Source organism: Octopus sinensis, linkage group LG16 (assembly GCF_006345805.1).
Source record: "Octopus sinensis linkage group LG16, ASM634580v1, whole genome shotgun sequence".
In the NCBI taxonomy this organism is placed as follows: Eukaryota; Metazoa; Mollusca; class Cephalopoda; order Octopoda; family Octopodidae; genus Octopus; species Octopus sinensis.
The window spans coordinates 10,762,980-10,790,489 of NC_043012.1; the positions used below are offsets into that span (position 1 = coordinate 10,762,980).

The 27,510-nt window shown below is 39.9% G+C and overlaps 1 protein-coding gene across 2 annotated transcripts in view; it reads right to left on the reverse strand.

The window, feature by feature from the left end:
* LOC115220592 (S phase cyclin A-associated protein in the endoplasmic reticulum) overlaps nucleotides 1-27,510 on the reverse strand; it is a 69,420-nt gene that overhangs the window by 34,347 nt on the left and 7,563 nt on the right. For both annotated transcript variants that reach the window (XR_005002433.1, XM_029790742.2), the window contains exon 2: nucleotides 21,381-21,572. Coding sequence is in view for 1 of the 2 variants with exons in the window: in XM_029790742.2 (XP_029646602.2) it covers nucleotides 21,381-21,572 (192 nt within the window). In the remaining variant the exon portion in view is untranslated. The remainder of the gene's footprint in view (nucleotides 1-21,380; nucleotides 21,573-27,510) is intronic.

The window sequence follows — 27,510 nt, forward strand, 5'->3', positions numbered from 1 at the left end:
ATCTGCCTCTCTCTACCTATCTGCCTCTATCTATATAATTGTCTGCCTCTCTATCTACTAGTCTATCCCTCTCTATCTATCAATCTATCTAATCTTATCTATATATCTATCTTATCTATCTATCTATCTATACAACAAATAGACGAAGTGGGAATAACTATAAAATACAGGTAAATCTGGATAGATAGTAACACACAAATTACCCATTTAGTGACAGACAGACAAGTAAACGTGTGTATATATATATATATATATATATATATATATATATATGCGTGCGTGCGTGCGTGTACGCGTACAGGGTGATAGACAAATATATATGGAGGAAAAATACAAAACATTTTTAAATAGATGAAAGTGCTGAGTCAACAAGGCCTCGTCTTGCAACGCTACCACCACCACCATTACCACCATTACCACCACTACTACTACAAGACTATAATGGCGGCGAACAAAACAGCTTTTCTTTGCTCTAAATATGGAAGACCATTAAAACAGTAAGAAAATAATTGAAGAAACAATTACAAAAACAAAACTATAATAAAACCATATTTAAACAAAAAAACAAAAAAAAAACAGAAGATATTATCATCAGCGACAATATTTTAATGACAAGAACAACAATATTTGATAGTAATGTTGACAACAGCAACTGCAGTCTTAGGTATCAATTTATTAATGCGGAGAGAAACAGTGATGGCATGTGTAATAGAATCTGTTAATAATTTTGACGTAATTGGTTCCAAAGAGAAAGGAGAGACAGATAGGTGGAGGGAGGAGGAAGAGAAGGAGAGAAAAAAGGAGAGAAAAAAGGAGAGATAGGGGGAGAGAGGGGGGGGAGAAAGAAAGAAAGAAAGAAACAGACAGACAGGCAGAAAGTTCATTGTCGAGAGACAAACGGTGTAACATGAAAATAGATCCAAGTGTAAAAAAAAAAAGGAAAACTTAAAATGATGCAATCAGTAAAAAGGTTATATGTGTGCGTGAATGTGTGTATATGCATCAATGTGTGAATGTGTGTGTGTATATGCATCAATGTGTGAATGTGTGTGTGTGTATGTTATCTTGCTTTCTTTGACAAGACATTCAGACATACAATGAATGTCGCTACTGACAGTCATTAGATGCAACCGTACCGTATTTATCCATCTGCCGATCTAATATATCTGCGTGTCTACATCTAATACGACGACCTACCAACCTACCTACCTACCATATGCATACACACCACATACGTTCTTATTTAATAGTCGACAGAAGTTAAAGAGTGACTCGGGAACCGAGAGTTTCGTGCGTTGGCACGTATCAAACTTAACTATTTTCCTGTTTGCATTACCAAACCTACATGTCGCCATGATAGATCGTTAGCCACTACACACATTTTTTTCTCTTCTTGTTTTTTTTCTGTGTCCCTTTCTGTAGAAGAGCGTAGGCTCGAAACGTAAAAGACTTTTTCTATTCCTGAGCGTTATACTAATACATCTGTTTGTTTTGTACACCACCTGCCTTCGTCTTTTGTTTTTTTCCTAAACTCTCCCTATATATATATATATATATATATATATATATATATATTGAAAAATAGATAGATAATCTCTTTTACTCGCTTCAGCCACGTGGCTGCAGTCATGCTGGAGCACCAAAAATTGACCATCCTGGAATACAACAATATTTGTTTCAAATAATATTTCTGTTGTGGGCACAACGTCTGAAATGTTGTGGGTAGGGGCCTAGTCGATTACATCAACCATAGTGCTCCACTGGTACTTTTATTATCGACCCTGAAAGGATGAAAGGCAAAATCGACCAAGGCGGAATTTGAACTCAGAACGTAGAGACGGACGAAAAGCTGCTAAGCATAAATAAGAATAAAAATATTAGAGATTCAGCAAGAATTATCTGGAAAGTTCTCAATACAAAGGATAAACAAATATAAAGAGCAGAAAGTAGTATATGAGGTCTAATCATTAAGTGTCCGAACTGTTGCCATAGTAACGAAGCTAAAGCATGCAGAGTGAAGCCGCTTGGAACAGATTGACCCTGAACCCTGCTGTGCATCTGCACTAAGTTAGTTAGTTAGTTAGTTAGTTAATTTGGCTCAAAAGCAAATAGCAAGGCCATGTAGGGGGACATGGAGTTAAGTACAGGGTGGTGTTCATGTAAAGAGTTCAGGCCACTTGAGGTCCAGGGAGGCTTTGAACAAAGCGGTCGTCGGCCACTTTCGCTGTTTATAGCAGTGCTGGGAAGGAAGGTGTGTAGCGTGTGATCGCCGCATTGACCATGGCAGAGAGAGGCCTACGCAAAGTTGCAGAAAGTGTATGGTGAGGAGTGTATGAGTCGCACACGTCTACGTGTTGTTCAGACGCTTTCAAGATGGCCGAAAAATGTCGGTAGTGACGAACGTTCTAGGAGACCCGCATCTGGCAGAACCGAGAAAAGCATAGGAAGTGAGATAGAACGTTAAAACTTAGTGTGCATGCACAGTAGAATTCAAGGTCAATCTGTGCCAAGCGGCTTTACTCTGCGTGTTTTAGCTTTGTTACTATGGCAACAGTCCGGATACTTATTGATCAGACCACGTATATATATATATGCAAAAAGTAAAAAAAAAAATGCTCCTCGTCCTAGGTTATGGAGTTATGGTTTGATAGGAAGTGTATTAGATAAAGCACAGCACCAATTCCTTGAAACAATAATAATAATAATAATGATAATAATAATAATGGGTTGTCAAGCAGAATTATTTTATTGTCAAGCATGCCTTCTGTTATCCTTGACCAATTTAACAACCTCCGTTCATTGCCCCAGGGCGGCCCTTGTCCTGATCTTCTCTTATACACACACACAGAAAGGGGCACAATGTTATTTGATTAGAGAAAACGAGGGGAGAGATTAGACAGACGCAATAGAATATTAGTTACAAGAGGAATAGCAGCTGCAACAACAACAGCAGCCACATAATAGTTTGCAGTTGTGTATAATTACTATCTTCAGACCTTTGGTAGGACACGTAAAGCCAACATTTGCTAAGGCGGACCCTACAATTTGCTTGTATGGCATCGTTGTCACGTTAGGAATCCTCATTGACAATGAACTAAAGTTACTGTTTTATATATATATACATATATATGTATATATATTCGCATGTTGTTAATACTTCTATCGAAAGACTGACTTCAGAATATCAAAAGTCTTCATAAAATGTTCTTTTTCAAAAAATAAAAAAAAATAAAAAAAAAAAAAGGTATGTTTATGGTTAGTAGCTTAGAACAATAAAATGGAGGATCTATGAGAAGAGGAAGGACAGGTGAGTCGTGTGGGCCTGGGTAAGAATTATATTTAAGGAAGGTACTGGGTGGCGTTTGGTAACTAGAGGTATCTACTGATTGGTGATCAGCTCTGTTGATATCAGGAAATAAGAAATACAAACATGGATATTTGTACCATTCCCAGAGATGTTAGCATTGAGGATATGGTGCCATTTAAAGGTGACAGAGGATACGACACACCTTTAAGGTTACCAAACTCTCGACAGCTGAGTATTTTTTTAAAAACAGATATCGATTACACGTAAACAACGCCCTTTCATATAATGGCTAAGGGGTTAAAGTAGAATAAAAGGTTTCAAGAATTTTCGCTAATTGAGCCACAATGGACGAAATTTACAAAACCAAAAATGCTGTTGCTTGATTCTTCTGACTTACAGAACAAATAAAAGACATCTAAAATATGATCTAGGGTCAACGGATATAAGAGAAAATTCGAGGGTAACAAAGCTTTTATGTAAAAACAATGTTTCAATGGTGAAATACGTCTCGAGCCGATGTAAGGAAACGTATTCCTTCAGCTAAACATGAAAAGTGTATTGTTGTAGCAGGTCAGTATAGTGTTGTAATAAACTAAATTAGCAACAAACTATCAAAGCACATTCGAAGTCCCAATTAACAGCGGCATTTGTTATGTAAATACTGATAGCATCACTCTCAAAAAAATTACCAAGAATTTCTTCATCGTCAATTGCAGCTAATTTCAAAATACACAAAAAACAATGGACGGAATCTACAAACTTGAAAATGTTACTTGATTCTAGTGACTCATAGAGCAAATTAAAAGACATCAAAAAACATGGTCAAGTTGTCCTTGATTTTGGACTGGTCAACGGATATCGTTTGTGGAAAGCGGTGTGAATGTGCGTTAAACATAAACAATAAAATGCAAACTAGAATTGTTTTCCAAGTTTTAGATTAAATTTCTGTTACAAGAACTTCTGTTGAAGGATAACATCGAGTGATGTGGACAGGAATACATTAAACAAACGTTTTACTTTTGAAACAGGCGTAGGTCGAAACCTCAGTGACGTTAATGCTGCTCCCTCTTCCCGTTAATGAAATTAAATCATACACAACGTCTGTCAGTCTTTCCATTTACTGTGTTACTAAACAATCTCCAACTAACATTGACTGGAATTCCATGTTGTGTTCTGACGCGACTAATGAACGTTATTTCACATTTATGGAAGCCTGTCTGTAAAGTGGTTGGCGTTAGGAAGGGCATCGAGCCCCTGTCAAACCGTCCAACCCATGCCAGCATGGAAAACGGATGTTAAATGATGATGGTGATGTGTTGAGTGAAATGGAAAACACTGATTAAACAGATACAGTCGGAAGATTAAGAAATTTGCCTTACGATCATGAGGTAGGGAGTTCAATCTCAATGTGTGGCATTTTGGACAAATCTTTCACTATAACCTCAGATTCATATAAGTTTTCTGAGTGAAAGTGGAAACCTCTAATTCAAAAGGTTACCGTCACACACACACACGGACTTACTGATTCACTCTGATAACAACGTCAACGGCAAACACGTCAGTGGAATACACAGCCATATGCGCATTAATTCAATCAGTGACCAAGCAGGTTAAAACACTCGTCGTCGAAATCGACGGAGATCCATTTTATGCGACAGACGGCATTGGGAAAGGCATGAAAGTCATACAAACCTCCCAATACTTCACTTGCTCGAATAAGAAATCCTTATTGTGGGTGGCGGTTGTAGTACTGATGGTAGTTAGTTGGAGAGCCCGGGGTGAGGTAGAAGTGCTGGAATTGGTGGTATCGTGGTGGTGGGTATAGTGGTAGTGTTGTGATGTCACTGATGGTGGTGCTGGTGGTGGTGGCCTTATTTAACTTAAGTATTTGCCAGAGAAGGATGGAATGAATAGACAGACGAGACGTGCGAATAAGTGGCTAGAGTAGAGAGGGTGGTAGTATGAGTGGTTAACGCTGAGGAATTGGTGGGAAGGGTGGGGGGTATTAAAGATGAGGTCGGTGATGAACGGGAGAAGGGGGGGATGACACTAGCTTAGACACAGCAGGGAGGCGTTGCGTTGATGTTGTTATTGTTGTTATTGTCGTAAAGAAATCTTCAGGAATAAAGCTGCAGAGGCAATTTATTGCCAGATATTTTATAGTTGGTGACAGACAGGAAAGAGCATGTCAACAAATATGCCCACCACTCCATACCAAACCCATCTTCGTCGTCGCCCTCATAACCACGAGTTGTAGGCTTCTATCGCATAAGCGCCACCACCACCACCACCTTCGTTACTATTATTATCTATTAATTATGGTAGTCATCATCATCATCATCATCATCAATAACAGTAATAGTGATGATCTCCGTTGACTTGGTTCAGTTCAATCTACCAACACACAACAATTTTTGTGTCACCCATGCGCACTGTTGTTTGTGTACGTGTGTGTGTGTTTTGTTTAGTATTTGTTATATAAATATATTAAAGTGCCCCATTCGGCTTTGTGTCAGACGTGTCTGATATATGTAAGGTAAATACAATCTCACACACACACACATAAGGATTTCATGCAATCGACATTTAGGTCAACATCAGCAGCGCGAACCCTTAAGCCATAATTACAAATACATTGAAGGCAGAGAACTGGCAGAATCGTTAGCATGCCGGGTAAAATACTTCCTCTATCTTTACGATCTGAGTTCAGATTCCGCTGAGGTCGACTTTGCTTTTATTCATTCGGTGCCGATAAAATAGCTACCAGTTGAGTACTGGGATCTTTTCGGTTTGAACGGCAGTTTTTTTCTAGCGGTGTCATATGAAATTGTCACCCATAATTATGACCATAGAATCGATCTATTGCATTTCAATCTGTTTTAGGGTTAGGGTTAGGGGGAAGGGTATCTTTTTTTTCTTCACAAATGTAAATAATCCGAATCTGTTTCTTAAACGAGGGACATATTCATACGGCACAGAATGCTTTTTAACTCAATAAACGTCATTGATTGGTTGAAATTGCAAAAATTGAAGAAAAAAAGCAACAAATATCTTACAAACTATAGAATTTTCTGAATAAAGCCAAGAGAAAAAGATGTTTTATAAACACATTCTACCAGTATACGAAGTTTAAAATTTTTTAGTTACCTAGAAATTATGTTAAAAACTGCCGTTCAAACCGAAAAGATCCGAGTACTGGGCGTCGAAATAATCTACTTATACCCTCCTCTAAAATTGCTGGCCTTGTATCAAAATTTGAAATCATTATTAAACATATTTTTATTAAAATCATTGTGATTATTAGCGCGTCGGACAAAATGCAAAACGATATTTCTTCCAACTCATCACGTTCCGAGTTCGAATCCCACCGAGGTCAACTTTGCTGTTCATACATTCAGGGTAGTTAAAATAAAGTACCAGTCACGTGAAAGGATCAATGCAATCGACAAGCCTCCACCCACCCCCACCCCCTAAATTTCAGGCGTTGTGCCAATAGGAGAAAGAATTGTTGTTGTTGCTGCTGCTGCTGCTGTGGTGGTGGTGGTGGTGGTGGTAGATTGGCAAAATTGTTGGGGCGTCGGAAAAATGCTTTGCAATATTTGATCCAACTCGTTACATTTTGAGTTCAAATGTCGGAGAGGTCAACTTAGCTTTTCATTCATTTTTTGTGGTCAAGTACAAGTACAAGTACAAGCGGAGTTCTAGGGTCGTATCAATCGACTAGTCCCCAATCTTCAAATTTTAGGCCTTGTGCCTATAGTAGAAAGAATTATTATTATTATTTTTCCACCAGGAACCTTTCGAAACGTCTCCCCCTTTTGGGAGTTTTTCATTGTTTTATTATAATTATTGTTAATGTATTTTTACACGGATTTTTTAACAAACGGACAAAACCCTTTGTAACCTTTCGTCCTGTCTTGTCCCTTTATGTAATCATGCGTGTCAGCCCTTGTGGCCAATAAAAAAGAATTGATTATTATTATTATTACTATTATATTATTATTATTATTTGAGTTCAATTTCCGCCGAGGTCGACTTTGCCGTTCATCCTTTCGGGGTCGATAAATTAAGTACCAGTTACGCACTGGGGTCGATGTAATCGACTTAATCCGCTTGTCTGTCCTTGTTTGTCCCCTCTGAGTTTAGCCCCTTGTGGGTAGTAAAGAAATAAGTACTAGTTACACACTAGGGTCGATGTAATCGACTTAATCCCTTCTTCCAAATTTGAGGCTTTGTGCTTCCAGTAAAAAGAATTATTATTATCATTATCATTATTATTATTAATACTTTAAAAAGGATATGACGTAACTCCTCAGAAAAGTAAAGACAAGACGAAGAGGTTTGCTGTCTAAATATCGTTCAACCAATAAAACATCTATTGCAATCACATCGCTCTTTGTATTGTCTACTACTACTACTACTACTACTACTACTGCTATTATTATTATTAAGACGACGCTCTGGCAGAATCGATAGCACGCCGGGCAAAATGCTTAGCGGCATTTTGTCAGTCTTTACATTCTGGGTTCAAATTCCGCCGTGGTCGACTTTGCCTTCCATCCTTTCGGGGGTTCATAAAAATAGGTACCAGTCGAGTACTGGGGTCGATGTAATCGACTAGCCCTCTCTCTTCAAAAACTACTGGTTTTATGCCAAAACTTGAAACCATTATTATTATTAACTCCTCAAAAATTAATGGATATTGATTGACAACGTAAAGACTCGTGTACACAAGACGAAAAATATTACTCATTCTACGAACGAAAATTCTTGCTGATTTCCCAAAACTAAAACTATAAATAAAACTCTCTCCTTCCTTCCCTGCCTCCCCCTCCTTCCATCCTATCTCCACTACATCCAAACAAAAGCGCTCATGAAATATTTTATTACCTGAAGAATTAATGCAAAAGCCTTACCATATTTTTATGGCGAAACTCAGAAGTTGGCGAAGACTTTTACTTATTCTTCTCGTTTCATTTCTCACCAATATTACTCAATTCAATACTTAAATAATTCAAAACCTAAAAATTTTACAATCTCATAACTATTTATAAAATGTTTTCTTTATTTCATTTTATCTTTCTAGTTTTCGATTGTTATTATTGTTGTTGTTCTTCTTCTTCTCCTCACCGTTCTTCGCTGCTGTTTTGTAGCTCTTTTATCACACATTTCTAATATTTTACTTCACAGAAATATCCAAACATTCCGAAAACGAAGTAAAATGAAAAATGAACGCAAGAAATTGAAACTTTTCATTCATAAACTATGGCGGCCATTAAAAACACACAGGAAGTGGATATGACGAGACAGGATTGGAAGGAAGGAGAGAGAGAGAGAGGAGAGAGAGAGAGAGAGAGAGAGAGGAGAGAGAGGAGAGAGAGGAGAGAGAGGAGAGAGAGGAGAGAGAGAGAGAGGGAGAGAGAGGAGAGAGAGGAGAGAGGGAGAGAGAGACAGAGAGAGAAATCTTTAAGAGCAATTTCTCGAAATTTGAGGATAAATATATATTCTCTCTTTCTCTCACACACTAAATACACATATATACACACACTATGTATATATAGACATATATATATAGAGAGACATACACACTATATATATAGACATACACACAAAGAAAGAAAACTAGAGATAGAGAGCGTGAGAAAACCAGATTGAGAACGAGTGTGTGTGTGTGTGTGTGTGTGTGTGTATGTATGTGTGTGCAAGTGAGTAAGAGAGAGATGCAATGAAGGTTTATAGGGACTCACATACTCTGACGTTGGTTTTTGTTTCAAATCTCAACAGCCTCTCATCCTACCGATTGTTTATACACACACACACACACACACACACAAACACCATTGTATAGGGTCAGAGGAAGTTGGTATATTGCCGATAATAAAATCTAACCCGAAAATATGCAATGAAGACGACCCCGAATAAAAAGGGGCTTTACAATGTAGCTGAATGCCACCAGTGTGAAGTTTAACCTCACCCCTTAACATTCAAACACTCCAGCCTCAACCACAAACTAAGATGGCGAAGAGGTTATTAGTTAAAAAAAACAAACAAGACAAATTATACCCTTGACTTCTCAACTGCTTTTGGGGAGGCTTTCGTATTTTTATTTATTTTTTCAAATAGGAAAAACAACAAGTCTTAGCCATTAGGGACCATATTTTCACACGATGACAAACCCCAGATATTGCGTGCGTGCGTGCGTGTGTATGTGTGAACTTGCCAGATCTCTTCCTTATCAAATAAATCTAAAGATGTGAAGGTTAAGGGCTCTAAAAACCCATTAACAATCTGAGAGGAAATAGAAAATGTAGGTTCGAGACAAAAGTATAAGTAAATTCAGAAATCTCTTAATCACGAAGGGCCAAACCCGAAACTTTAGTATGAATTACATCACAAATCACAATATAATACAAACTATCCTCAGGCCTGCATGTACCGGCCAAAATCTCCCACAAATCAAACGTTATCATTTCGAAAAAAAAAAAAAAGAAAGCAAGTAAACACAAAATAGTCTTTTATACTTTCCAAGAATACGGGATAGTCGTGGCTGGAGTATCTTTGATCATGTATTCGATCAGAGTAGCCCTGTGTCAAAATGGTAACAATAATAAAATGCAACATTTTCACTGACACAAACCGTCACCTGCTCCTAATTCTGGTTGGTCGATCCTATTTTAATACTGCAAATTCTGCTGCGACACCCAAAATGTATGTTTATGGCATTTGACAAAAAAGAAAACGAAGCTTCCAGAAGTTTATTCTGTTTATCCCACCAATATAATTCCAATATCACTTTTCAATACCTTACCAATATCTTCTCAGTTGTTGTTTTAGAGTAGAACAGAGCCCCAAACCCTTTAAAAGGCCGCAATGACAGGTGGGAAGGAGGGAGATGGCGAATGCATATAACAGAGTAGACTTTGCCAAAGGTACTAAATTTGCAAGTTGGTGACATTAAACCAGTCTAACCCTCCACCTCATGTAGGCCACGGCGGTATTTGAAAGCAAACAGCTAGAACAAGTGCCGCAAGGTATCTCGCCCGACTCCCTAATAATTCTACCAATCCAACGCCTGTGAATGGGACTTTATTCCACGGATCGCAGAAAAATGAAAGGCAAAGTTGATCTTCACTAATATCCTCCTAACATTTCACCAATAGCTTCTCAGTACTTCATTAATACCTTATCATTACACATCACCAATTTATTTCCAACACTCCACCAATATATAGCTCGATAACTCTCTAACGGAGTTCCACTCCCCATCAATCCCACTTCAACATTGATATTTCATCGTCACTAAAGAAGCGAGCTGGCAGAAACGTTAGCACGCCGGGCGAAATGCTCAGCAGTATTTCGTCTGTCGCTACGTTCTGAGTTCAAATTCCGCCATGGTCGACTTTGCCTTTCATCCTTTCGGGGTCGATAAATTAAGTACCAGTTACGCACTGGGGTCGATGAAATCGACTTAATGTCCTTGTTTCTCCCCTCTATATTTAAGCCCTTGCGGGCATTAAAGAAATAAGAATCGTTAGCACGCCTGGCACAATGATTAGCGTCATTTCGTTCGTCTTTACGTTCCGAGTTCAAATTCCGACCAGACCGACTCGGCTTTTCACTGTTTCGGGGTCGATAAAATAAGCACCAGTTCCGCACTGGCATTGATGTAAACGACTTGCCCCCTATCCCGGAATTGCTGGCCTTGTGCCAAAATTTCATCAACACCTCATCGATGGCTTTCCTCACTAATAATGTTCCATACCGTCTTAAGAAATTTCCAACACTTCACCAATATCTCTTCGACACCTCACCAATATTTCTTCAATACTTTCCTCAATATATTGCCAATATTTCATCAACATATTTCCAAACAGTTACCAATATCTCATCAATACCTTCCTAACACTGCCCACCTAACACCACCACCATCCCGTCCATACCGCATACAATACGCCAATTTCCGCGAACCACTAAGACTCATATTACTGCACTTTAATTCTCGCATTTGCTGCCTACCAATGTTTGTCTTTAATAGTATTCCGAGACCATTGAAGGGCGGTGGAGGAAGTGATGACCTCTGGAAACAGACTGGGGCTTGTTTCTATTCGCTGTTTACTTAAACACACACAACTGGCATGCGAGTTGTATTTACACCTAATGCAGGGGCTTTAAAGCAAATTGCAGCAGAGCGCCTGATTGGAGCAGTTAATGTTCCAGTCTACTTTCTAGAAAGTTCTCTCTTGTGTATTCTGTAAACCACACACACACATACACACACACAAAACACACACACCATTTACCGATACTCCACTTGTTCCATCGACCAGGTACAGAAGAATACAACAAAATTCCCGCCATCAAAATCAAACAACAACAACAAAAACGAGGAAACAACAACAATAACGAGAGAGGAGTTTTGAGGAGGAGGAGGAGGAGGGAAGCCGCCGCTTGTAGTAGGCTAAAGCTATGTTCGATCTGAAGCATTATGTGACAAGTAGACATAAGGGGGAGGAGTGGGGGGGACGTCTGGTGGTGGGGGGTTTGTAGGGGGTGGGGGATTAGGGACGGAGAGATGTCACACAAAACCCATTCACTTAAAAATCAACACAACCCCATTTAGCAGCAATCTCTCGTTTATTCACTCAGCGTAAAATATTAACAATGGCTGAAAGTATGCGAGCTTAGTGTCTAGAGGAGAGTGCGTTACGCGGCGCGTATATATACATACATATATAAGATACATACATATATATATATATATAATATATATATATATATAATATATATATATATAATATATATATATATATAATATATATATATATATACACATACACACACACACACATACATATATAGATATACATACATACACACACATACATATACACACACACACATACATACATACATACATACACACACATACATATATATAGATACACACACACACACATATAGATACACACACACATACATACATAGATACACACACACATACATACATAGATAGATACACACACACATACATACATAGATACACACACACATACATACATAGATACACACACACATACATAGATACACACACACACACACATATATAGATACACACACACAAACACATACATAGATACACATACATATATAGATACACACACATACATATATAGATACACACACATACATACATAGATACACACACATACATACATATATAGATACACACACATACATACATATATAGATACACACACATACATACATATATAGATACACACACATATATAGATGCACACACACACACGCACACAAATAGATACACACACATACATACATACATACATACATACATATATATAGCTCGTTTCTGTGCATATGTCCAAAGTATATGCGTGCCTATATGCAATGTGTGAGTATGTGTGAGAGCGTGTGCGAATTACTAAATACCTGAATGTAAACGTGTGCTTATAGATGTGTGTGTGCGTGTGTGTGTATGTGTGTGCGCGCGCGTGGGGCTCCATATTCGATGTCTGCTTTTACATTTTGTGTTTGCATACATATGGACACATGATATGCGCAATAGATAGATGCAGGTGTAAATATTTAAACACACATTTGTGTATATGTGTGTATATATATATATATGTCTCTCTCTCTCTCTCTGCACTTCTGTGTTTCCATACATATAGGAACAGTTAAAAAAAAGAGTGAAAGAGAGAGAGGGGGAGATAGAGAGAGAGAGAAAAGAAACCGCAGAGAGTGTAAGGAGAAAAGTGAATGTAATAAAATGACAATCAGAAATCTACCCCCCCCCCTTACCTCTCAACCACGAAGTAGCTGCCTGCCAATAAATAGCCAAAGCTACATCATACAACCTCAATAGTGCAATATAGGCATACATTACATATACATATATATATATATACATATATATATATATATATATATATAGACACACACGCACACCTCACTACAGTAAATTACATAACGCTATATAGCACAGCCGATCAATGTGTGATCGGTAGGACAGATGGAAATAAAAGCACAGTCTCCCTCAAATGTGATTACTAACTATAAACCGGGGCATCACTGAGCACTACTGCCCCCCTCCCTCTCTCTTTCTCTATTCGTCGGTACCAGCGCCAAGTAGTGCTTAGACATAAGCAGACTTTAGGTCAGTTGAAATATGTTTGTGACATATTTCAACTTCTAGAGGCAAACTCACTGCAGTTACTGTGGAGAAAAAAAAACTTACTTATATAGTAAAAGGCGTAAAAACAGCATATCTGCCCATTGTTGCCTTCTGTCGGGTTCTCAGAAGCAGCGTTTCTAGCTCTTTAGCCGTTATCAATGGGAAATACCGAAGTGAGGTAACTCTGGACAGGTTCAAACCCAACAGCTTTAAAACACAGTCAACAGCATATACTGAAATGCATTACTGGACCCACCAGGCTGGGAGAAATCTAGTAGCATCAAGGCCAAGCTGAGTTTAGGCATAAGCAAACTTTAGATTAGTTAAAATATGTCTGTGGTATATTTCAACTTCTAGAGGCGAATTCACTGCAATTACTGTGGAGCAAAAAATACTCTCATATGGTAAAAAGGTATAAAAACAATGGGACAGCAGCTAAAAAGCTAGAAGCGCAGCGTCTGGGAATCTGAAGGGGGCAGCAATGGACAAATATGATGTTTTTATACCTTTTTACCATTAGAAAGAATTTTTTTTTCTTCACGGTAACCGCAGTGCATTTGCCTTTAGAGTTTGAAATATGCCTCAAACATATTTTAAATAACAAACTCTGCATATATAAGAAATTGGGGTGATAAATGAATAAACAATTATGGTATGGATTGCACTAACTTACACCTGTTTCTGCTATAATATACAATCCACTTATACTTGAGTATCAGACTATAGTTTCATTGGAACTTCAAATATTAAGGCACTTCATGTTTGGAGCTCAAATGAACCACTCAAGTAGAAATACATTGCATGTTATAGCAGAAACAGATTAATGAAATCCATACCATAATAGTTTGTTCCTTTGTAACCCCAATTCCTTATATATGCGTGCTTTGTTATTTAAAACATATTTGTGGCATATTTCAAACACTAAAGGCAAATGTTCTGTAGTTACCGTGAAGAAAAAATTCTCTCTAATGGTAAAAAGGTATAAATGAAGCTACAGAGTGACACTCAAGCACTCAACTATGAAAGCATTGCACCTTACAGCAGAAACAGCTATAAGCTAATGAAATCCATAACATAATTGTTTATTCCTTTGCCATCCCAGTTTCTTATTACTACGCAACTGCCGACTGGCGCGTCGTACTGAAACATATGTATGTATATTTTACCTTTGAGTTTTATTTAAGTTCTTCCTAAAATAGTCCAAGCCGGTTGCTAACAAAGCGACAAGACATTTTGAGTTAAAAGAGTTCTTGGTGTTTGTAAATATGTGGTTGAGTTGGTGTGTTGGTTGAGCTGTCGATGCACACACTCAAGTGTGTGCATCTATTCACCTAAAGAATCTAAGGTAGAGAATCTTTGGAATGTCTTATAAATTTTGAATGTGCCGCTAATAGACTGGATTTGGAGAATCCGCGCCAGATTTTCTTGCTCTTCCTTCAAAATACCTAATATTTCTTGGTGCGCGCGCGCGATTGTTTGAATGAATGAACAGTCCGTTAATGATAACGTATCTAACTTTCAGGATCAGAATGTGGTCAATCATCAAATGACAAGAAGAGGCCAAGAACGACACAGTTGGATAATATCCATGGACTCAGGTGGTCACGCTCGTTAAATCAAGCGGGAAAAATCTAAAGACAGTTGCTTTAGGCACCTAGGGACCCAACCCCCACGACGCTCCCAGGAATAGCGGGCGGCGGATGGATGCCTTTTTTTATGTTGAAATTGAAAATGAAACAGAGTTTGTCGCGTGGCTCCATTTTCATGCCACTGCGATCATCAGGCGTGAAACCCTCAGTTTCAGCTTCAATAAGCAAACATATACTCTACAATATGCCATCTATCTATCTGTCTGTCTGTCTATCTATCAATCTATCTATCTATCTGTATTCCCTACATCGATACACGCACACTTATATGTGTGTGTAAATTGTGATAATGTACTAAAGAACATATCTACAGATTTTAGTCAACACAGTGATGCTACGACAAGTGTAATTATAATGTCTATGTGCATAATATTTTCGTTGACAAAGATGTGTATGGTGTGCATTTCAACTCTGGAATTTTGCCAGAAGCTGTGTACCTTCCTTAACTATCCACAAACACACTGCTAAAGACCCTTCTGATATTAGTGGCTAAAGTAAACCGCACAGACAAGTTTGTATGTATGTATATATATATATATATATATATAAGGGAAGCTGACATCTCCAGCACTCAGGGTTCTCGGATTCCGACAATACAAGAAAAGGAATCCGCTGCCTCAGGCAAAATTATGATCATACCTTTAACGATAATGACAACGCCGAAGACAGACCTAACTGGACAACTGGCAGAGGCCTGATGATGGAAGCCAGCTACACGGAAGGTCCAAAGCATGCTGCTTCCAGTATGGTAACATACCCAGACTGCAGTTGCCATTTTCGCTTTACGACTTTGCCATGACTCAGATAAAGGCAACAAAGATATGCGAAGGTGGCTGGTCGGTCAGCCAAATTTCAGCTCAGTCAATCTATACAAGACCTCTAAGCTGTATCTACTAATTTCATCAGTGGTGGAAAAATTGAAAGCCAGAAAGGCAAGAGCAATCAGTACATTGCTTCCATCTGAAGGCTAAAGAGTTAGACATGTCAACAAGACCATGAAGTGTAGAGGATAACGGGAGTAGGATACTGTTGGAATGGTCTGTCATGGACGAGGAGGATTTGGCAATTACAGCACCAAGCGGTGAGAAAACACCAGGAACAAGACAGGGTACATAGCGAAATGGGTCCGTGATTCAACAGAGGAGGATCTTCGAGTGAAGGTAGTAGTACTTAACCTCCAGAGACAATGGATACAATGAGACCAGGCACTTGAGTGCCTACTGTCCTAGAAGGAACTCTGGAGCACTGACCAAGGAGGATTGCACTTTATACTCAATGCTGTCGCTGACCTCTTTCCAACCTCCAAAGAACCTTAAAATATAGGGAAGGGTAAGAAGACTTATCTTTCTGCACAGCTTGAATCACATTTTGACCGGATACCGTAGGGCACTGGGAGAAGGCCGATACAAGTGGAGACATGACAAGATCCTTGCAGAAATTGCCAAGTGCACTGATCTGCAGAGGGTGAAGGCTAATAAACATCAACCACCACCACTACCAAAGGGTATCAAATTCATAAAGGACGGTGACAACGCTCTCAAGGCGAAAGCAAAGGTAAGGGACCCGTTTCCTATTTTGCGCTCAACCTCAGACTGGGATATACAAGTCATTAGACACACACACACAAACACACGCAAACACACACAAAGACGAATTACACACACACCAAGATGTATCAGCTACAGGTAATGGAGGTGACGGTGGTAGTGGGCGTGGATGGGCGTGGCAGGTGTGAGAAAGAACGTAATTGATTATCTAAAAACAACAGATTAAAATATCGGCGACGAGCGTCGGTGTGAATGGAGGCGGCTGCACAAACAAGGACACCTGCAATAGAAGCGCGGTCAAGTCTTGTTTATTGGAACTGGACTGTATTGTGCTGCAGATAGGCTACCGGACTGATGCAGGGTGGAAGTTGTAGGACGGTGTTACTGGGGAAACTAAACAACGTTCTATCAGCCAGTCCCCCACCACACACATACACATACACACACAGAGTCTTTCTCTCTGATCAAGAACATTTACGTATTGTGATGTCACAGTGTAAATGTGGATGCCTGTGTCTTTATGAGCGTGTGTGTGTGTGTATATAGGATGTTTGTGTGGTGTGTGTGTGTGTGTGTGTGTGTTTTGTTGTTGCTACAACTTCGTTAGTGCAAGTGTATATCCAATACGTGCATATGAGCGTGAACGTGTGTACAAATACCCCCCCCCCCCCAACACATATATATATATATATATATATATACGTGTGTGTAGACATGGAATTACATGAATAAACTGCAATAATCTATACAGAATAGGGTCGCCCCACCATGAAAGTCTTTCTTTGGCAAGGTACACACTGTGTGAAGAGGTGAGACGTTTCTGAAGAACAAGAGTTAGAGAGAGGTAGTGAGTGGGGGTGGGAGGAGAGAGAGGATAGAAGAAAATGGGGGGAGAGGTAAAGGATGTGTTGAATGAAGACAATAGCTAGGGTAAGTGGGGCGATGGGTGGTCGGAGTTGTAAGGTGGACTGGGGATGACCTCAGCAGGTAGAGGCAGTGATGGGAGGAGTAAATGAGGTAGTAGGAAGGAGAGAGAGAGAGAGAGAGAGAGAGAGAAAGGGAGAATGGGCAATAGTGTAAGTGAACAAGCAAGGGGAGTGGGATGAGAGAAAGCGAAAGATACACACACAATCCTTTTTCACTGTAAGTATAAGGCATGAAATTTTGATGGGGAGGAGGATAGTCAATATCGGAATCAGCGCCCCACGAGCTCAGCTCATACTTATTTCAAGGACCCCCGAAAGGATGAAAGGCAAAGTCGACCTCGGCAGAATTTGAGCTCAGAACGCAAAGCCGGAAAGAACGTCGCGAAGCACTTTGTCCGGCGCGCGAACGACTCGGCCAGAAGAGAAGAGGTAGAAACGACCGAGAAGATCAACAAGAACGACAGAATAAGAGAACAGTCCGTGTCCACGTGTTGCTGCGCCGACGCACGACACACAATCGCTCTCTCTCTCTTCCTCTCTCTTTCGGTCTCTCTCTCTCTCTCTCTCTCTCTCACACTCACACATCCTAATCTTTTCCTCATTGAAGTATTTTCCTAAGTCAATGTTTATTTTGTTGATATTTTTCTACACCCACCCCACTCTCTTCACCCCTCCCTCATTCCCACTCCGTTCAGAGGGAGACCTGACACCTCTTCACCCACTCGTTTCACTTGATGCTCACCCTTCAACCGATCAGTGAAACAATCCACCTGTTTCTCGTACAAAAGAACCCCCCGCCCCAACATGGAATCGGTCACTTTATAGTCCTATCTCATTTTCCTTGCCCTTCTTTCCCAACGATGTCTACAGGAAACTAAAGCCCCTAATTGTTTTTATTTAGCCTCAGATCAACAATGATCCAGCAGACGCATAATCAAAGGCGTTCCAGCCGTGACCATTAAATCTGTTTTTTAATATAAAAAAATTTTTAGATTTTATTTTAAGGCACAAAAAGAAAATACCTCTCCCCAGACACAACAGGTTATGGTGAGAAGTTTGCTTCCTAACCACATGGTTATAGATTCAGTCCCACGGCGTGGTACCTTGGGCCGACCAAGGCCTTGAGAGCGGATTTGGTGAGCAGAAACTGAAAGAAGCTCGGTGCACACGCGCGTCACTGCTTGAGTACTGGTATTGGCAGAATCGTTAGCACGCTGGGCGAAATGCTTATCGGTATTTCGTCTGCCGCTACGTTGTGAGTTCAAATTCCGCCGAGGTCGACTTTGCCTTTCATCCTTTCGGGGTCGATAAATTAAGCACCAGTTACACACTGGGGTCGATGTAATCGACTTAATACCTATGTCTGTCCTTGTTTGTCCCCTCTATGTTTAGCCTCTTGTGGGTAATAAAGAAATAGGTATTGGCGTATCTAAGTCCTTCTAAATTAGCGGTTCGGCAACAAAAACCGATAGAATAAGTACCAGACTTTAGAAAAACAAGTACAGGGGGTTGATTCGGTCAACTAAAAGCTCATCAAAGTGGTGCACCAGCATGGCCGCAGTCTAACGACAGAAAAAAGATAAAAGATACATATTGTTGAATATGTCCATTTTCAAGACAGTATAAAGTGATAAGTGGGAGGTTGGCTGCTATTTCTTCTAACAGGTCCAGCTACTCATTGGGATTCTTTTAATTAAGCTCATCTTAAAAATGTAAGGCAATAACAGCCTCTCAACCGTTTTAGATCACAGTTCTAGAATAAACCCGGGCTCCGTGCGCCGTCGCCAGCCGCTCTTAAACCTGTAAATATTTAACCAGCCGCCCTCATCCGAGCGAAACTCAGTTTGCTCCCGTACAAAATAACATCGAAGTGATTTCTCGTACAAAAATATAAGTCAATAACAGCCTCTCAGCCATTTTAGATCACAGTTCTGAAATAAACCTGAGCTCTGTGCGCCGTCGCCAGCCGCCCTCATCCAAGCAAAAATCAGTTTGCTCCCGTACAAAATTACATCGAAGTGATTTCTCGTACGTAAAATCCAAAGCTGTGGAGAGAGATTGGTCTGGTGCCACGAAACGAAAACAATTCAAAAGAGGAATTTCATGACATGTCAGACTTCCTTCACAGATTCCACTGACGCAACAACAGCAGCAGCAGCGCACACATCGGGTTTCAGAATCACATAAATCAAGAAACTTATATCAACATGAACTCAATGAATTGTGGGTACATTCTCAGCTGAGAGTGAGAGAGAGAGAGGGTGTGGAGAGCAACAGAGAGCAAGAGATTCTATAGAACAAGGGGTTAGTTCCTGTTTCCCCTTCCCCCACAAACCTCACATTTTAAAACTTGAAAAAATTTCTGTGACAGCTCCAAGTACCTTGGAACCTCATCCTCCACCTACTTAGACGGTATTTAACAATTAGGCCCAGTACATCTCATTTAAATATGCAGCACACACACACACGCAGTGGATATGTGTGGGTGGGTGTTTTTAAATAACGCTGCAAATTTTTTTTTTTTATTCTCATCTTTTTATTATTGTTGTTGTTGTTGTGTTGCTTGTATAAAATACTGACACAGTGGAAATAACAAAGGGAAGAATGCGAAGCAGAAGAATGGATGGAGGGTTTACACTTTTACTTGTTTCAGTCATTTGACTGTGGCCATGCTGGAGCACCGCCTTTTAGTCGAGCAAATCGACCCCAGGACTTATTCTTTGTAAGCCTAGTACTTATTCTATCGGTGACTTTTGCCGAACCGCTAAGTTACGGGGAGGTTGTCAAGCGATGTTGGGGGGACAAACACAGACACACAAACATATACACACACGTACATATATATATATATACACACATACATACATACGACGGGCTTCTTTCAGTTTCCGTCTACCAAATCCACTCACAAGGCTTTGGTTGGCCCGAGACTATAGTAGAAGACACTTACCCAAGGTGCCACGCAGTGGGACTGAACCCAGAACCATGTGGTTGGTAAGCAAGCTACTTACCACACAGCCACTCTTACGCCAAATGATGATGCAAAGTAAAAGAAATGAATGAATGGCGAGAATGAACGATAAATGAAAGGTGGGTTGAAGGACAGTAAATAGATGAAGGAATGACAGTATAAGGACGTGAAGGAAGAACAATAAAGACGAAGGAGAGAGAGAGAGTAAAAATGTGAAGGAACAATAGCAAAGAGATGAAAGAATGACTGTAAAAGCCGGCGTGAAGAAAGGATAGTTATAAGGGAGAGAACAATGAAATTGTGAAAGAAAAAGAATAAGGGCAGATAGGAAGGAGGATAATGAGAGGAAGAGTAGGAGGAATGATAAATATAAAGTGAAATGATGGAGAGAGAGAGAGAGAGAGAGAGAGAGAAAGAGAGAGAGAGATCAGTTGGGTGACATGGTAACAACGTTAAATTATTTGAAGAAAAAGAAAATTCCGAAAAGTCATTCCCTTAAAAACGCACGAAATCCAAAGCCAACTCCTTGAGTTCATCCCCAGCAGAATACCCGGGGCCCAACCTGCAGCAGCAGAACCTTCCAAGCAAGCATTGGCCTGATTGGTCACACCGGATGACTGTGATGTATCTTTTTCCACGTGATGTCCTAAACATTATTACCATAAACAACAGACGTATAAGCTGTCCCAACATCCCTACACAAAAACGTTCTGTATATATATAGACACGTTCTACATACATGTACAGACAATTTGAAAAACCATGAAGAAACATTGATGACTGACCTCGATGAAGTTGGCGAGAAGAACACAGCTCAACTCCTGCTCCAAAATCTCCTTGTTGGATGGGTTGTTATAGCACACAGCGATCAGGGTTGGGAACAAGATATTGGTAAGTCGGGGGTCGCTGAAATACTGGAATGGTAAGGAGCACAGCTGCTGAAGAATGGTCGGAGACTGGCCAGATTGGACAATGTTCTGAAAATAAAAGAAAACCAGGTTAAATTTACAGTTTAGAAAAAGGACTGCATGGAGGTAGTTAGAAAAATAGATATGTAGAAAGAGATAGAGAGCAGGGTTTAGGCCAATAGAAACACAGGCAGCCAAGCATATAGGCAGGCAAAAAGGCACGCACATGGAGAAGGAAGGTAGATCTTGAAGGCTCTGAAAGCGTGCTGTTCATGTTCGTTGGGGATGGTGGACGATGAGTTTTCTTGATATAAGAACTGGATTTTCTTTTCTCTGTAAAGCAACAAGATTGTAATGACCTGACCTCATTTGAGGGGTTTATGAGGTGACTACACTCTCATTGCTTTTACGAGAAAAAACAGTACTGCTCATATCTTGAAAGTAAAGCTTCAACCATATTGCAAAGTCTGGTCCCGTTTTTCTGAGCCAATAAAAATTTCACAGCTCAACAAGCACAACTTCTACAAAGCTGTGTGTTTATCCCATAACAGAGTATCGCTCTTATATCGTGCGCTCCTACATTTAGCGCCATGTTGCCTCTTAATAAACATCATAAAAAAGCACATCTAAAAATTAGACCACATGACTAATTGATGTCAAAATCAATGTCACATACAAACACACACCTAATTTTCTGGGGAAATGCTGTGTCCTCTCTCTTCCTTTTCTACCACTATGACAATGGTTTCTGCTCCTTGAAGCAACATGATTTCTCGCCACCTCCACTCATGCACCTTTCCTCTTCTCATTCAACTTGCTGTATTCAACAGTTTAAAAAAAAAATGCTAACGCCATCAATCACATGAGGCTTGCAGGGTCCACGAAGGCCACGGGGCTTGCGTTCTTCTCTGAAGCTTGCTTACACACACACACACAAGCACATGAATTCGCGCATATAAGTGTGCGTGTATATATATATATATATACACACACACACACACACACACACACACACATATAAACACGCACGTAAATTCTCATTATATATATATATATATGTGTATGTATATATATGCATATATATGTATATATATATATATATACATGTATATATATGCATGTATATATATATATATATACATGTATATATGCATATATATGTATATATATATATATATATGTATATATATGTATATATGTATATATATGTATATATGTATATATATGTATATATATATATATATATGTATATATATGTATATATGTATATATATATATATATATGTATATATATATATATATATGTATATATATATATATATATATTATATATACACACACACACACAGACATACATCGTCACACCTATGGCTGCACACACACATACATAGTATAGAGGCTGGCGTAGATAGAGGGAAGAGAAAGACAACAGCCGTAACAATTCAGTCAGTGTTTTTTAAGAAACATGTTATTTTTAGGATGGTGGTGGTGGTGGTGGTGGTGGTGGAGGTACGGAGGGGGTGGGGTGAAGGGTAGGGGAGATGGGTGGGGGTGGGGAAGAAACATTGTTTCTCTGGATTGACTCACCGTTATTTCAAGACATTCAATACTGGAACCATGGCTACAAACCTACAGGATTCCGCACGAGGGTGGAGGTGGAGGTGGGGGGGGGGTCGCGGGTGTACGGAGATAGGGGTGGATGGGGGGGTTGAGTGAGCGAGTGAGTGAGTCGTCTGTGGGTGCAAGGAGCATTGCGGACATCAGAGATAGAGCACAGGTTCGTATGTGTATGAGAGAGAGAGAAAGAAAGAGAAAGAGAGTGAGAGAGAAAGAGAGTGAGAGAGAGAGAGAGAAAGAGAGAGGACACACACAAACATTAAAAAGTGGAGGGGGGCGGCGGTGAATAGTTTTTAGTGACAATATTATCTCAAAATTTTGCAACAGACACACATTTATCTCTAAAGCCATTTTCCCTCCCACCACTCGTGCAACATACGTTTTCTTTCTCTCTCTATCTCTCTCTCTCTCTCTCTCTCACTCCTCTTCCTCATCCCCTCACCACCACAGTATTTCGCCTCCAGCGCCCCCCAACCGCCAGACCCCGCTCCAACTGACTTAGAACAACACAGCTGAATGAAACCGATGCCGTCAAGTATGCAAGTAAGGGTCACTGATTATAGGGTAACGGGGAGGGGAGAGAAAAAGGGGGAAGGGTGAAGAGGGTGGATAAGGGATTGGTGGTGGGAGAAGAGCTGAAGGGGACGGCAAAGTTACATGGAAAAAAAAAGGGGAGGAGGAAACGAAAGGACGAGGGGAGGGGGGAGGTTATTTAATCTCCATCATTGCCCAACAGGGGTCTCTAGTTGTTTTGAATATATAGATACAGCTTGCTACAAGTGGCCAAAATGTGTGTGTGTGTGTGTGTTATTTGGTTTTGCCGACTATCTTGTAAGAACACAAGATGATTAACATCCTGAGGACTTCATTATGTAGTGGAGTCGGATGGACTTAGATTTAGCTTGGGAAACTTCAAGTCGCGGGAGACTCAATATTTTCAAAGTGTATATGTCGCTCTGCGTGTACACACACACACACATTGGAAATATACATACACCTCTATGTAGTCACTCACAATGCTATAAATCGCAACTAAATCTCCCTCGATTATAATTCTATACAATTTTAAAACTACAGGCGACATAACGTAGTCCAAGATAGCCAATATCTGAAAAAGACGGGATGGTCATGGCTAGAATGCCACTCGTTGCAAGCCCATATTGACTTGCGACTAAACAACAAAAGCCATCAGAAAGAGACAGAATCCCCGACTGTCAATAACAAAACTTACAAAATTACTGACTTTCGCTAAGCTGCTGCCCCTGACCAAAAGGGTGCATGGGGTGTCAGGGTGAGGTAATGACGGGCGGGGGGAACATGTGGGGCTCTTTGGGGTAGATTGTCCTCAGCTAACACCGGTGACTCTTCAAAGCTCTCTGCATGCAACAGCGGCTACACCCCGAGCAACGGCTTCCACAGGCTGGCTAAACCATGGTGAGGGTAGCCGACAGTTTCAAACCTGCGGTGAGCTAGGGCTTTTCTACCTACACGTGTGAAGACGACCCGGCAGACTCTGCGGTCTGCGGACCAGAATGGTACAACAGGCAGGAGGACTAATCAGCAAACATTGTAGGCGGGCGGACAAGGCACAGTGAGACACGAAGGACACTGCGGCCATCTACAGCATCCCGGCCTATCTCTAGTCGTCTTCACTTCGCCCTGCCACTGGAATCAGATACGAAAGGATGAGAGAGAGAGAGAGAGAGAGAGAGAGAGAGAGAGAGAGAGAGAGAGAGAGAGAGAGAGAGAGTGTGTGTGAGGCAGATGACACAGTACAACCATCCCTCACTTTAATCCATTTCACGCGCATGGCAACACATCACACCATCCCAGGCCCCTGAGCAACGGTAAAGCAGAACAACACGTGTCTTCTTCCTGAAAAGCGTGTGCGGAAGGGGAGAAACTCAGTCGTCCAACCAAGTGCAACCGCGGCCGAGAATGAATGAATGAATCAATACTGTTACAAAGAAAATATTTTTTCTTTTGAATGCAAACATCCTAACACACACACACACAAACACACACACACAAGTATAAAGGTTAAATGGTCAAGTAAGAGTCTGACCAGAGACGCAGTCGGGTTAATCATATTGTTTCAATTATGACAGAAATTAAATATGGTATTAATATATTTTTACTCGTTTAATTTTTAATCGATTATTGGATTGCGGCCACGCTGGAGGCACCGCTTCCGTGGGTTTAGTCGAGCATATCGGACCCAGAAATGATTTTTAAGTTTAGTATTTAGTTCATCGATCGGTAAATATCGAACAGCGAGTTCACAATAACTGAATGTAATTGGTTTTAAGTGGCATAAAAACGTAAACACGCGCATGCGTGCAGGGTGCTGGAAGACTTTACAAACTTTTGCTGAGTTTCAGGAATACGGTCATCTGACAGAAGTGAATGTTTGGAACATTGCAATGGTTTATAAATGCGGTGTTGTGTGTGTGGTTTGTTCCAAGATCAACAAAGAGCGGGTGGATATTCGAGATCATTGTCAATCTACTCGTAATCATTCCGTCTTTATGTTTATCCCAAAATAATCCTGGAATATGTCTTGTTATTTAGGACAGAAGAATGTAATTTTAGAGAGACTTAGCTGCTATTTCCAGCTTCACGTAGAGAATCTTTTATTAGCCTTTAACTATATACATGCAGAGGAGATAAGGGAGAGAGTGTGTGAGAGAGAGAGAGAACACGCTTAAAGAGAGAGAGAGAAGAGAGAGAGAGAGAGAGAGAGAACACGCTCGAGTGTATATGCATATACCGTAAATCCTCGAGTATAATCCGCATTTTCCCCCAAAATTTAAAGGTCAAAATCCCTAGTGCGTACTATATACGAGGTTAAAAATGAAAAATATTTTCTAAGCAATGTCCGAGTCTGTTGTCCGGCAATGTTTATTCAGACACATTTTGTGATGTGGGGCGCGAAAATACCTTAAGCTAAGCCTGAAAGCAATGAAGTCATAAAAGAATCATCCATAACTTGCAGTAAGCATTTATTAAACATTATTACTGTTATTTCTTTATTTTCTGCAAACAAAATGCACCAAAAAGCTACACGTTTGCATTATGTTATATATACAGTAATAATAAAGGACGTTGCCGTATACAGTTTTACAAACCAAGGACGTTATATAGACCTCCTTGACTCAAGTTAGAGAAGGAGTGTGTATTATACACAAGGTTTAGGTTTTTTTCAGAGGTACAGCTGCCTAAAAATCCCCTGCGTATTATACTCAAGGGCGGACTATACTCGAGGATTTGCGGTATGCCAGAATCGTTACCTTGTCACGTCCTCTAATGTCTTCAGTTAAAAAACGCAAATAAATTTTTTTAAAAACCCAAATTCGTCTTCCTTATTTGCTATTTCTATAAAATAAGTCGCAATCAAAATCTGCTGTTGATAATGTTGGTATATTGTAGTTAAAGCAGCGCCCCAGTATGGTCGCAATGTAATGGCATGTGTTGAAGCGATAAATAATAATAAAAAAAATAGTGTATCTGTATAATTTTATACACACGCATGCATTTACAGCCATCCTATTTCTTTACTGCCCACATGGGGCTAAACACAGAGAGGACAAACAAAGACAGACAAACGGATTAAGTCGATTATATCGACCCCAATGCGTAACTGGTACTTATTTAATCGACCCCGAAAAGATGAAAGGCAAAGTCAACCTCGACGGAATTTGAACTCAGAACGTAGCTGCAGACGAAATACCGTTAAGCATTTCGCCCGGCGTGCTAACGTTTCTGCCAGCTCGCCGCCTTATGCATTTACAGCCATCCACACACGTACGATCCATAATGTTTTACCAGCTGGGCTCGAAAATATACACCACCACAACACGCACATACATACCAGTGCCGAGGTCAAATTGCAATTAAACAACAAACCTAACAAAACACAACTTCCATACATTCAATACATACACATATAAAACATGCATATATAGATAATACATACATGGATACATGTATGTATATTACAAATCAACACTTGTGTTAAGTAGCTGAGGTCATAACGGATGAATACACATAACTTCTTTCTGAACGATGTTTACAAAAAACAATCTCTATATACGTATATACATACATGTGTACACACAAGTACACACAATTAAAAGGCACATGCATGATTTACACATACACACACACACACACATTATATATATATATATATATTATATATATATATATATATATTATATACATACATACATATATACAGATGTATGTATGTATTCATTTTGGATACGAAATGAAAAAGTGAAACGGAATAGGACTACACAAACGGTTAATTTAATATTGCAATTAAATAACACACACTCTTTCTCTATCTCTCTCTCTCTCGCACACACACACACGCGTGCGCTAACAT